We start from the raw sequence: 14081 nt of genomic DNA on the forward strand, positions 1-14081 counted from the left end.
ACACACGTATGTTTATCCATGTTAACAGGATTGCTTTCATGATCCTTTTTTATCTTGTCGGTGTTCCTTATCCTTTTCACATATCAATAATGATAAGTCCTCATTCACTTACAGTCGGACCCGAAATAATTGTTTCAGCTACTTTGGTTCCTATATCTTTACTTTCAACTCAATGACTTTTGATTTTCCAATACAATGTGATGGCATGATGACATTGCTCTACATTTTTTGTAGGGATCAAAGCAAAAAATTTGCCTGTTTCTTGTGCTGCAGGGGTCAAACCAAGTATGGTATGTGACTTCCTTGTAAAGCATTATAAAATTTACTTTTGTATTTTTACTTAATCTTTCTCTGTTAATGGAGTTGGGAAATAATTTTCATTTATTTGTTTATTTTGTGTTTATATGAATTATTAACAATCAATATATTGTTTAGGGCCTGGAAAAGCCCAAGGCCCAAGTCAATAGAAGGCCCAAGCACGACCTAACCTAATCTTCATCCTTTTTTTTAAAGAAGAATGAATCTTCAACCTTTCTTAGTGAGAGAAATCTTTTTCTAAGTGAGAGAGATTGTGAGAGAACTAAACCAAGAAGAAAAGATAGTGAACATTCTTTATGAGTGTGAGCGATACATTCTAAGTGAGTGTTGAGTGCTCCTCTTTATAATCTTGTATCTAGTACATCTAATCTATCAAAGGCTCATCGTGTGGACGTAGGCAAATTGCCAAACCACGTAAAACTTGGTCTTGTGTGAGTATGCTTTTATCTTCTCTATTTAGATTATATGCCTTGTGTTGATATTGTGTTGATCTTGGGTTGTTGCTTGGAGAGTTGTTGAATAGCCTTGTTGATAGTTGTTGTGATAGCTTCTACGTTAGTCGCAACAATTGGTATCAGAGCAGGGTATACGACCTAGCATTTTGAGTTTTGGTAAAGAACCATATTGCTTAAAATTTGTGTAGGCAAGGTGTTTGATAAAATTCCCAAGTGAAGTTTCTTGTGGGTTTCTTTGTGTGACTTGTGGAAATGGCTCCCAAGATGTTAAATGCAAGGTTTGAAGGAGAGAAGTTTGATAAAGAAGTAGAAGATAAGACGACGAGGGTGATGTCGAATGAGATGACTTCCACAAGCAAGTGGAAATGATAGTTCTAAGAAGCCTTTAAAATATGTGCGGTGCTACAATTGGAAGGAAAATGGGCATTATCTATGTGATTGCCCTAGCCTGAAAAAGAGTAACAAGATGAGTGGTAAGTTTGAGAATGAGGATGTTAGTGAAGCAAGTCTTGCTTCCAATTTTGATGGGGATGATGTAAGTCTTTCGGTGTCTACGCAAGACGACATATGACCGAAAAGTAGATTCTTGATTCCGGGTGTTCCTACCACATGTGTCCAAATAGGAAGTGGTTTGCTACCTATGAGAACTTGAGTGGAGGTTCTGTTTTGATGGGTAATGACGTTGCTTGTAAAACGGTGGGAATTGGAACTATACGGGTCAAGATGCATGATGGTGTAGTAAGGACTTTAACCGATGTGAGACATGTTCCTGAATTAAGGAAGAACCTCATTTCTCTTGGTCCCTTGGATTCCAAAGGCCACAAGATTGTGGGAAATGGTGGAGTCCTAAAGATCATTAGTGGCTCTTTAGTCATTATGAAGGGTCAAAGATATGAAAACTTGTATACTTTGTTGGGTAATACAGTGATAGGCAATGTAGCAGTGGGTACATATGGTGATAATTCTGAGTGCACAAAATTGTGGCATATACGCCTTGGGCATATGAGCCAAAGGGGATTGTCTGAGTTGTGCAAGCGAGGGCTACTGACAAACTTGGAGAAACCAAGTATGGAATTCTGTGAGCATTATGTCTATGGCAAGCAGTGTAGAGTCAAGTTCGGTACAAGCAAGCACAAAATGATAAGCATCCTGGATTATGTGCATTCGAATGTGTGGGGACCCTCTAGAGTGGCTTTTAAGGGAGGTAACTGATATTATGTCTCCTTCATCGATGATTATACATGATATGTGTGGGTATATATCTTGAAGTCTAAGGATGAAGTTTTCGAGACATTTAAAAGTTGGAAAGCAATGGTTGAGAAACACACAGAAAGAAAGGTGAAGACTTTAAGGTATGATAATGGTACTAAGTATACCTATGGTCCTTTCAAGGAGTTCTGTAAGCAACAGGGTATTGCTAGACACTAGACAGTGAGAGACACGCCGCAGTAGAATGGGATGGCAGAGAGGATGAATAGAACGTTGCTTGAAAGAGCGAGATGTTTGCTCTCCAATGCCAATCTTGGCAAAGAGTTCTGGGCAGATGCAGTGGCCATGGCTTGTTACTTGTATAATAGATCACCAGTTTCGGTGATAGACTGCAAGACACCTTATGAGGTGTGGACAGGGAAACCAGCTGATTATGATACTTTGTGTGTGTTTAGATCTAGTGCTTACTATCATATGAAGGATAGTAAGCTTGTTCTAAAGCTAAGAAAGCTATATTCATGTGTTATGCAAAGGGAGCAATTGTCATGTCTTGAGAACCATAAGTTCCTAGTCAGCAATGAGGTTACTTTTGATGAGACTTCGGTGCTATATTTAAGCAGGTCGGAGAAGGCTAGAAATAATGGTGATTCTATAGAATCTCAAGTGAATGAGATGGAAGAGTCAGAGGATGCTATAGAGAGTGAGGATCTTAATGAAATAACTATTCAACAAGAAGTAGAGCTACAACAACCTGAGCAGCAAGCTTTGGCTAAATCAAAGCCAAAGAGAAGCGTGAAACAAGTTACGAAGTATGGGCATGATAAGTCAGTGAAACATTATGGTCGACCGGACTTAGTTGCCTACACACTGAATATGGAGGGTGATGAACCAAACGACCTCGAAGAAGTTGTTAGAGATGGTCATTATAAAGATTGGTCAGTGGATATGCATGAAATGGTGGAAGCTCGTGACAAGTTTTGTACTTGGGAATTTGTTTCATTGCCTAAGGGCAAGATGGCTTTGGGTTGTAGAAGGTTCACTATGGAGTTAAGCTCCAACATTGGTTAGGGGTACTCCACAAATGGTGGAGGCTCATGCATTGTTGATTGATGCCTTTCGTAGGCATGGCCCTTCGTGGGCGTGATTGCTCTTTATGAGCATGACTCTCTGTGAAGATAGCTCTTTGTGGGTGGCTCTTCGTGGGCAAGACTCTTTGTGGGTATGGCTCTTTGTGGGCAAGGTCCTTTAGGACAATTGACGGCGAGTTCACGATGTGGTTTGACGACTTGTGATTCTTTGTGGATCTTGTGTTTGGCTCAGTTTTATGTGTTAAAACCTCACCGAGGTGGAGAATGTTGTTTTGGGCCTGAAAAAGCCCAAAGCCCAAGCATGACCTAACCTAATCTTCATTCCTTTTTTTTTTTTTTGAGAAGAATGAATCTTCAACCTTTCTTAGTGAGAGAAATCTTTTTCTAAGTGAGAGAGATTGTGAGAGAACTAAACCAAGAAGAAAAGAGAGTGAACATTCTTTGTGAGTGTGAGTGATACATTCTAAGTGAGTGTTGATTGATTCTCTTTGTAATCTTGTATCTAGTACATCTAATCTATCAAAAGCTTGTCGTGTGGACGTAGGCAAATTGCCGAACCATGTAAAACTTGGTCTTGTGTGAGTATGCTTTTATCTTCTCTATTTAGATTATGTGCCTTGTGTTGATATTGTGTTGATCTTGGGTTAGTTGTTGCTTGGAGAGTTGTTGAATAGTCTTGTTGGTAGTTGTTATGATAGCTTCCGCGTTAGTCGCAACACAATAATTATTATTTTCGTTTGTTGGGTAAACCTTACTAATAAAGTATTGATTATTTTCGAATTATACTATTGTTCTTTTTACTAATTTGTCGAAATATCATCACTAGTCACTTTAGTGCTAGCCTGGCTCCGCCACTGCCCATGTAAGATTTACTAAGTTCAAGAACTTGTGATATCCAAAGTAAGAACATTTTAGCTCCAGGAGTTGCCGATCCACATGGCTACTGGCACAGCTGCAAGCTTGATGTAACTAAATGTTCTCCCACTCAACTCAATACAATGCAAGGTGACTACTTTTATCTTTCCTTGAATCCTTGTCCCTCTGTATCCAGGAAACACGTTATTACTTATTGTGGCCCCACAATCTCCCTAGATAACGCATCTCCTTATTGACTTAACTATTTTCTTTCCTACTTACCTTTTTTCATAATGAAATTGATGGTTATTATTTACATTGCACACCCTCATTTTTCAACTAAAACAGGTAAACTTATACTCCACCAAAGGTTTAATGAAGAAGCATTAGCCATTAGTTTATAGCTTCTGAAAATTCACTTTTAGGACATCAATACCATGTTTGATCGTAGGAAAGGGCCATCCATGTAGAGCAAGTACTATACATAAGGAAAATTTGCTTTAACAATTTCAGTAATGCTATACGCTAGCTTCATGTAAACTCGCTATCCAAGTGGCATTTAGGGAATGATAAAAGGGAATTTTCTAGTAATTTGTTGTTGAGGGAATGATTAGGTACCACTACTAATGGTTTTCAGACAGGGGAAAAAAATATAATAATAAACTAGAATTAAGAGTAGATGGAAAAGATTGAATATATATTCAGTGATAGTTAGTTGTTACATTCAGAAAAGCTAATGTTTAAATAGGAGTGGCTGAGTACATAAATATGGAAAGATAGGTCAGAGAATTATACCTAAATCCTAGAGATAATATCCTACAATAATAGCCTATATCTAGACTATGCCGATACATTCCCATAGTACTCAACACTCCCCCTCAAGGTGGAGCGTATATATCATATATGCCCAACTTGACAAGGGAATCGGCAAATGCTGTGTTCGAGAGAGCTTTTGTTAACATATTGGCAAGCTGACCTTTAGTATTAACAAATGGCACTGTAATTTCCTTGTTCTCCAACTTCTCATAGATAAAGTTCCGGTCTATTTCCACATGCTTTGTTCGATCATGTTGTACTGGGTTTTCTGCAATCTTAATTGCAGACTGGTTATCGCAAAACAACTTCATAGGCTATTCAGAAGAGAAACCCAACTCCCCCATAAGCCTTTTTAACCAGAGTAATTTACAAATGCCTTTCACCATTGCTCAATACTCGGCCTCTGCACTGGACAAAGAAACAACCTTTTGTTTCTTGCTCTTCCAAGTAAGAAGATTACCTCCAACAAAGGTAAAATGACCCAATGTTGATCTTCTATCTCCTTTGCCAGTCCAATCTGAGTCTGAGTACCCAAGAATATCTGTATTGCCATTTTTTGAAAACAAAAGACCCTGTCCTGGTGCTGACTTCAAATACCTCAAGATCCGAACAACTCCATCCATATGTTGCTTACCCGGATTGTGCATGAATCTGCTTACCACACTTACGGCATATGCAATATCAGGTCTAGTATGGGACAAATAAATCAAGTGTCCAACTAACCTCTGGTATCGCCTTTTGTTACATGGTGTTTGGTCAGAACATTCCTCCAAGCCGTTATTCTTCTCCATAGGGGACTTGATTGGCTCACAGCCAAGCATTCCTGTCTCTTCTAGTAAGTCGAGCACATATTTACGTTGTGACAGAAAGATACCTTGGTTGGAACGGTTAGCCTCAATACCTAAGAAGTACTTTAATCCACCCAAATCCTTCATGTCAAACTCAGAAGACAAACAAGCCTTCAATTTACTCATCTTTGTGAGATCATTCCCTGTCACTATCATATCATCCACATATATAATAAGAGTTGTAATTTTATCACCCACTTTCTTCAAAAACAAAGTGTGATCTGCATTGCTCTACAAGTACCCGTACTTTTTCATAGCAAATCGAAATCTACCAAACTAGGCTCGCGGAGACTGCTTCAAACCATATAAGGCCTTCTTCAATCTACACACCATACTACTGGAATTATGAGGAGCATCATATCCTGGTGGTAATGACATATATACCTCTTCTTTTAGATCTCCATGAAGAAAAGCATTCTTCACATCATATTGTTATAAATGCCACTCAAGATTGGCAGCCAATGATAACAGAACTCGTATAGTATTGATTTTCACCATAGGAGCAAAGGTTTCCGCATAATCAACACCATACCTCTAAGTAAACCCTCGAGCTACAAGTCTAGCTTTGTACCTATCGATCGAACCATCTGGCTTTTGTTTTATGGTGTACACCCACCAACAACCAACAATTTTCTTCCCTTCTGGTAGTGATACTAGTTCCATGTCTTATTCTTCTGAAGCGCTGTCATTTCTTCTTCCATAGCTGCAGCCCATTTCGCATCCAACAATGCCTCACTTACTTTACTGGGAACATGCGTTGTAGACATATTGTTGACAAAGACTTTAGAAGACTCTGATAGTCTGTGAGTAGACACATAATGAACAATCAGATAGGTGGATTTTTTTACAGGTTTCTTTATAGGTTCTGGTGAAAATTTCTCCGCTGGTACTCCACGATTACTCCGTGGTGGAAGCTGATATTTGTCATCATCAATAGACTCAAAAATATTGTTAGTATTAATTATAGATTCTTTACTTACCTCAGAAATATCAGTTTGAGGAGGATTGGATATGGGAACTGTTGGTGATGAGAGAGAGGGTTCGTTAACAACATCAGTAACATCAGTAACATCAACATCACTATTCTGGTTCGGCTCCACAATTTGTATTGATTCAGATGCTACTGGAAGTATTTCCACTACCACATTATCTGGAAAAAATTTAATCTAATTCACTTCTTCAACACTGTTACTCTCCCCTGGAAGATGTGAATTTGATATGGAGGGAGCATAAAACAACTCTTGTTCAAAAAATGTAACATCCATGGAAACATAAAATTTACATGTAGTAGGATGATAACAATGGTATCCTTTATGAAAAGGATGATAACCCACAAAGACACACTTCAAGGCACAGGGATCAAGCTTAGTACGCAAATGTTTTTGTAAGTTTACAAATGCTACACATCCAAAAACAGGAGGAGGAATAATAAGATGAGAGGGAATAGCCACATACACTGCAAGTTTATCTGAAGGTGTTTGAAATTTAAGAACACTTGTGGGCATAGGATTGAGGAGATAAACATAAGTAGTAATGACTTCTTCCCACTAATGTGGCGTCATACTTGCACCTATCAGACTAGCACACATAATCTCAAGTAACTGTCTATTTTTCCTTTCGGCCACACCATTTTGTTATGGAGTATCAACATAAGTAGTCTCATGGAGAATGGCATGCTCCTTAAAATACCCCTGTAAATATTTGTTAACAAATTCTCCGCCATTATCAGACCAAAAGACTTGTAAGGAAGCCGAAAATTGTGTCTTAATCATATTGTGAAAATTGAGAAAATGGTCAGCTATGTCACTCTCATGTTTCATTAAATAAAGCCAAGTCATGCGGGTGCAATCATCAACAAATATAACAAACCATTGAAAACCCGAAGTAATTGCAATTGGGCTGGTCCCCAAACATCTGAATGAACCAATGAGAAAGGGACAAATTTTTTACTAGAACTAGGCAGATAATGGACACGGTGACTTTTTGCCAAAATGCAAGTTTCACATGGAAAATCTGAGGGTTTACATTTGGAAAATAAAGATGGAAACAAATGTGCTAAATAGCCGAAAGAGACATGACCCAACTGTCGATGCCACAACCAAACTTGATCTTGTCCAACACTAGATGCACCTCTTGCAGATAGAGAATGACTTGCACTAACATCATCAACATAGTACAAACCCTCTATCTTAGTACCACGCCCAATTATCTCCCCGCTGTTGATATCTTGAAGAAGAGAGAAATTGGGGTAGATTAATACTAAACAATTTAATTGTGAAGTTACTTGTAGTGCAGATAATAAATTACTAGAGAGGGCAGGAATCAACAAAGTGTGTTCCAATGATAAAGATGGAGTCAGATCAACTCGTCCTGCTCCAGTTACGGGATATGAAACACCATTAGCATTGGCAATAGTGATCACGTAAAATAGATGCATCGAAAGTCATATGATTTGTGGCACTGGAATCAAGAATCTAGCCATAATCCCTTGTTAAATTAGTAGCAATTAATGCTTTACCAATATTACCTGACTGTTGTAGAAGAGTAGAGTCTACCACAGAGTGAGAGGGTGCTATTCAGTCTGGCATCGAAATAGAGGCTGGTATCGAAGTGCACATAGCCGCTTTGCCTTTGCTTCTTCCCTTTAATCGTTCTTTATGATCATTCCACCATTCCGGATATCCATTTTTCTTGAAACATGATTCCTCAAGGTGTTTGTCACTTCCGCAATGAGAACACCATCCACCAACTATCTTTGTAGGACTATGTTGAGAAAAAGAAGATGGAAAAAATTTCATAGCCGCCATAGCAACTTGAGATATATCTCCTTGATTCAACATAGTATTCCGACGTTGCTTTTCACGTTGCACGATTGAGAAAATGATTTCAGTACTAGGAAGTGGATCAATGCGGAGAACTTCCCCTCGAATGGAATCATATATATCATCTAGATGAGCAAGAAACAAATAAACTCGTTCTTCTTTGATCTCTGCTGTCCGTACCTTGATAACATTTGCCTGCATAAAAGGGATAGGTTTACGATGATCAAGTTCCTACCAAATAAACTTCAGATCTGAAAAATATGTTGATATCGGCCTCCCCGCCTGTTTTGTTGCCATAGATTTACGAGATAAATCATAAAGTATTGATTTATCAACACCTTCATAGAAAGTGCGAGAAACAGCATCCCAAACATCTTTTGCAGTAGGTAGATGAATGAATAATAACATTACCTCCGCTTCCATAGAATTGATAAGCCATCCTTTCACAATAGCATCATCCATAACCCATTTATCGTAAGTGGCAACACCTATATCAGGTTTCGGAGTGGTACCGGTAAGATATCCCTTCTTGCATCTGCCAACAACGAACATAGTCACAAATTGTGACCAGACATCAAAGTTAGGGCCTTTCAACTTGATCCCACCAGGAATTGACATCGGTTCTGATGCCACCAACACATTTATCGTCGGCGGGACAACAAGAGCATCAGATGTTGCAGAGTTCACCATCGTATGAGATATGAAATAATAGGTTTCGTAGTATTAGTTTAAAGAGTATAGCAATAGGCTCTTAGGGTTTTGTAGAAAAGCTTGCTCTGATACCAACTAGAATTAAGAGTAGATGGAAAAATTGAATATATATTCAGGGATAGTTAGTTGTTACATTCATAAAAGCTAATGTTTAAATAGGAGTGGCTGAGTACATAAATATGGAAAGATAGGTCAGAGAATTATACCTAAATCATAGAGATAATATCTTACCATAATAACCTAGCTATATCTAGACTATGCCGATACATTCCCATAGTATTCAATAAATAATGTTGTAATTGGTGTATTACAGGCTACAGGTTGGAATTCCTGAATGCTTTAATCGGATTGCGAGGCTCAGCATCAAGATGCATGTTCAGCAACTCATGTTATGCTCATTGCCAATCGAAGATGCAAGAGACATGGTTAAGGGCAGAATCTCCTATTCTGAATAATATCGTAAGTGACTTCAACTTCTAATTTTTTTTTTGCCTCTCATTGTTCTTGCCAAGTTACCATTGTATAGTGACAACTCTAATTTGCGTTACTATCGTTCTTTTTAATTTTCTTTCCTTATGTTTGGCAGTGAATTGCTAAGGCAGTTGGAGACTGGTTTTATGACTGAAATCCTTTTTAGAAAATTGATTGTCCGTACCCTTGTGACAAATCCTGCCACAACCGTGTCTTTGATCAACAAGAACATCATGGCGTATAGTAGTATAGTTGATTCTTATATACCAGTCATTATTTTTTCATTAATCATTATTATGACATTGAACAATGTCAAATAAGAACCCAAAAGAGGAAATAAAAAGGAATTAATTATTATTGATCAAGTTATGAAATAAGTAAAGACCACGAAGCACTAAACTGATGTGCATTGTAATTGTGATGATTTTTCAAGTAATATGATTATATTATAGAGTCCCTAACTACTTTTGCTATAAGATGCTAGGAGAATCATAACAACATCATAGTACTAAAGGTCTACATGTATTTGATAAAGAAGGAGATTAATGGAGGCTAGAGAATTAGGGTTGTTCTTATTATCTATTACAGTACACCTCGTTACATATAAATAAGTCTAATACACTAAAATAGAAAAAACTCAATACGGTCAGTTTTGATAGACCGAACTGATAGGCGCACGCCTATAACTACCATACAGATGATAGACACACACCTGTATGCTTCAACACTCGTTCAAGCTAGAGCGTAGATATCACTCATGCCCAGCTTGCTGCAAAGACGAGTAGATACTAGACGAAACAGTGGCTTTGTGAAGATATTTGCCAACTGATTATTGGAAGTGACATGAGGAGTATGTTGTGTCTCCATAGTTTCAACTTTGTGCTGGACATAATGACAATCCACCTCGATGTCTTTTGTCCTCTCATGAAATAATGGGTTAGAGGCAATATGAATGGCTGCCTAATTATCACAATAGAGTGTTATAGGCAACTTAACTGAGAAGCCCAACTCATGTAACAGATTACGTATGCACATTAATTCACCAGTGCCTTGAGCCATAGCCCTATACTCGGCCTCTGCACTAGATTTGGCAACAACAGTTTTCTTTTTGCTCTTCCAAGTGACCAAATTACCTCCTAGAAAGGTACAATACCCAGTAGTAGATCTTCTATCAGAAGCTGAACTTGCATAATCAGCATCGGCATATCCAATAACATCAAGATTACCATTTGAACAATAGACAAGTCCACGTCCTGGAGAACCTTTCAAGTGTCGCACAATGCGAATAACAGCCTGAAAATGAGGAACTCTGGGCATATGCATAAATTGAGATACTACACAGACAGCCAAAGAAATATCTAGACGAGTGGTAGTGGCATAGATTAGTTTGCCCACTAATCGACGATATTGATAAACGGTAAAATGATAGGTTTTCCTACGCATAAGTGATTAAACTCAACGCAAGTAAAACTAAAACTTTTCTCGTGTCTAATTTATCAAAGATTTCTACTCTCGATTCTATCGAAATAGAGTTGGAGTAAAAGATTCGTTCCACTCCTAGTTCTTTAGAATTCGCGTTTTCTAAGATTATCAATCTATCCAAAGTTAATGAGAGTATGATAGAATTTTATACTACGATGGAAATTTAACTAACAAGATATGATTTTATAGGACTACGAAATACTAAATTGATTCTATGATAAGGAATTAGGGGGGATTGATTCCACCTTAACTCAACTTAATCAACTAACAAAGAAATGTTGCAATCCAAATCGAAATGCTTTCGCATAACAAATTGGTAATTCTAATCCCTAATTATTCGTGGCAATCTCTACCAAATAATAACTAGCATGTGAAGCAATCAAACCCATTCTCATGGTGAACTAATTACTCTCTAGAATTGAATAGATTATCACGACGATTTCTAAGTTAACAAAGATCAAGCTTCATCAAGGCTTCTTCAACCCCCTTTAATAGAGGTTTAGCCTAGAATCATTATACTATCATTTCTCAATGAATTTAACCAAGACATGGTATAAAGTTTATAACTTTGCTTATTCAACTAGAATGGAAATCTAAATTTGCTAGATTTAATTGAAACTAATAATGATAAATAACTAAATCTATGAATTGAAACTATAATGATTTAATAAAAATGAAACTAGATTATCAAGAACTAATTAACTTTATTGATCTAATGAATAGCAATAACAATAATTCAATAATTGAATTTAAAACAAGATAAAAAACTAATTAATTAAATGGAGACTAAATCTAGATCTAAAACTATTCTCTAATGGCTACTTGCTACCTAAAACTAAGGATCGCTTAAGAGTTAAGTCTTGTGTGTTGAAATGGAGGAAACCAAATCCACATTTTCGTGCATGGGCTGAGGAGCCATGTTTTGGGCCGACAAATTGAGCTCAAAACCCAATTTCTTCAATCCACAGAGGCCTTTTCAGCTGGATTTTTCTTCAACAGACTTTTCGTCCACTTTTGCTCCTCCGATTGGGTTAAAGCTTAGACAATTAGAAAGCTCTTTCCGAGCCGGTCGTTTTGACATAAGATAGGTCCAAGTCCAAGTTCTAAGCCCAAAGATACGGTCTTTGAAAGTTCTATTGACTTTTGTGTGCTGTTTCTGCCCGCGTTGATTTTGACTTTTCAGCTTTTACCGGGCTTTACAAAGGCTTTTTCTCCTTGAATTTTGGCTTTTAATCACAGAACTTCTTAGCAACTAACCCTTGCTCCTTTATCTCGCCAAAGCGACACATTTCTGCACATAATTGACTTCAATGCCTGAAATACATAAAACATGTAATCAACATTAACTTTTATTAATTACTCGCATAATTGGTCTAAAATTATTATTGTTAAGGGGTTAAAACTACAGTTTTGGGCTCTTATCAAACCACCCCCAAACAGCATTTTGCTTGTCCTCAAGCAAATATGAGAAATTAGAATAAGTGACCAAAAATTGAGTTCTAACTACTCTCGTTTCGCCGAGTGCGATTGCATTGACCATAGGCAACAAGGCCTTAAACCACTAGGAATTCCCTAGTGGACGAGTTATAGCCTCGTGAGAGTTTTCCAGTGAAGGTGCTCACAAACTGCATCTATACTACAATGACTAAGAAATAAAACTATTGTTTCCTTATTTATGCTCCCAATTGTCTATATATCTCACTAGCAATGAATAAAGAATAATCAAGTCGAAACCTAAGATAATATATGCATAATAATCAATCATCTACGAATAAACATATATACAATGAGTAATACTATGAAATGCACTAGCAGGTCCGTTTATGAAAACTTGGAATAGCGTCCTTAAGTAGGTTCTCACATAAATGTCAAGACAAAAACCTCTCTGATTTTTCTGCTCAAGTTTCGCTACTCCAGTGTGCAATGGGCACACTTATCCTTACAATCTCAATGACACACAAGGAAGCCAGAGTCGATCAAACACATCTGCCACTTACTATCACACTAACCTATTCCTAATTGAGCTAGAGGTCTTTATTAGGTGTTGCGAGAATTATGAGATGGTTTAAGAAGGAAGGAAATGGATATTCAAAAAGGACAAGTCTGAGATAATAGAGTCTTCATATTATGTAACTAGAGAAAACCTTGTTCTTTACTTTTGCTTCTACACTTTATTTCCATCCTTAGCCATATTTTTCTTTTTCTTTGGCTTTTGACTCCTTTGATTCTATTTTCGGAGTTCTAACTCTTTATTTTCTTTTATTTATTTATTATTATTTTTTTATTTGGATGGAAACTTTCTTTTCTTATTTGGGCGACTAACAATTCTTGATTTCGAAGGTCTTTCTCTTTTCTATTCTTCATCTCTATTATTAGACTCATTCAAAGAATGGGTAGACTGATTTTTTTTATTTTTTTATTTATTTATTTATTTTATTTTGTTTTGTAAAAGGTTAAAGGATTTGCGGTTTATAAAAGGCTAAAGAAAGGCTCAGAGGGGCGACTAGCGGAAAATAATTTTATAAGGTTTGAATTTCTGGCTATATTTTTGAAATTTTTGAATTTTTATATTTTTGAAATTTTTGAATTTTTTCTAGAAAACAAGTGCAAATTGTATTATCTATATCCTAACAGATGCTTGAATTACACGTGTTTATATGCCACCCCCAAACAAGAAGCATGCTTTGTCCTCAAAGTATTTAAATAAAAAGGGTAGAAAAATACCATGGAAATGCGTGAAATTTTAGAGCATCTGTAAAACAAGGTTAAAACATACTAATATAGAAAATCAAAAACTGTCGCAACTCTATAGGAGTTCCACCCGTTATGGGGTTATAAGAAGTAAATTGCTTGGGACATAAGCAGACACGAACTGAAACTAAAAGTCATCAACCTCTTTTATAAAGAAATGAGGTTCCTTCGCATCCTGCCATGCCATGATGATTTGCCAGGCTTCACACCATTTATCATCTACTATAGCTAACCTATCAAGCGCCACTTGGTCAA

The 14081-nt window shown here is 37.1% G+C and overlaps 3 protein-coding genes and 1 pseudogene across 3 annotated transcripts; 1 reads left to right on the forward strand and 3 right to left on the reverse strand.

The window, feature by feature from the left end:
• Positions 1 to 2084: 2084 nt before the first annotated feature.
• Positions 2085 to 3050, forward strand: LOC147525534 (uncharacterized). The gene is made up of 2 exons (XM_086579685.1): positions 2085 to 2184; positions 2317 to 3050. Exons 1-2 carry the CDS (start codon positions 2085 to 2087, stop codon positions 3048 to 3050), a joined length of 834 nt encoding a protein of 277 aa, XP_086435811.1.
• Positions 3051 to 6242: 3192 nt separating this feature from the next.
• On the reverse strand, positions 6243 to 8026 carry LOC147525535 (uncharacterized). The gene is made up of 3 exons (XM_086579698.1): positions 7720 to 8026; positions 6570 to 6739; positions 6243 to 6503 (listed from the first exon to the last, which is right to left on the reverse strand). The coding sequence occupies exons 1-3, from the start codon at positions 8024 to 8026 to the stop codon at positions 6243 to 6245; spliced, it is 738 nt and encodes a 245-aa protein (XP_086435824.1).
• A 139-nt stretch (positions 8027 to 8165) lies between these two features.
• LOC147525536 (uncharacterized) lies at positions 8166 to 8873 on the reverse strand (annotated as a pseudogene).
• A 1452-nt stretch (positions 8874 to 10325) lies between these two features.
• On the reverse strand, positions 10326 to 10910 carry LOC147525537 (secreted RxLR effector protein 161-like). The gene is made up of 2 exons (XM_086579709.1): positions 10637 to 10910; positions 10326 to 10549 (listed from the first exon to the last, which is right to left on the reverse strand). Exons 1-2 carry the CDS (start codon positions 10908 to 10910, stop codon positions 10326 to 10328), a joined length of 498 nt encoding a protein of 165 aa, XP_086435835.1.
• Between the last annotated feature and the right edge of the window lie 3171 nt (positions 10911 to 14081).

The sequence above is a fragment of the Coptis chinensis genome, chromosome 1 (assembly GCF_015680905.1).
Source record: "Coptis chinensis isolate HL-2020 chromosome 1, ASM1568090v1, whole genome shotgun sequence".
Lineage (NCBI taxonomy): Eukaryota > Viridiplantae > Streptophyta > Magnoliopsida > Ranunculales > Ranunculaceae > Coptis > Coptis chinensis.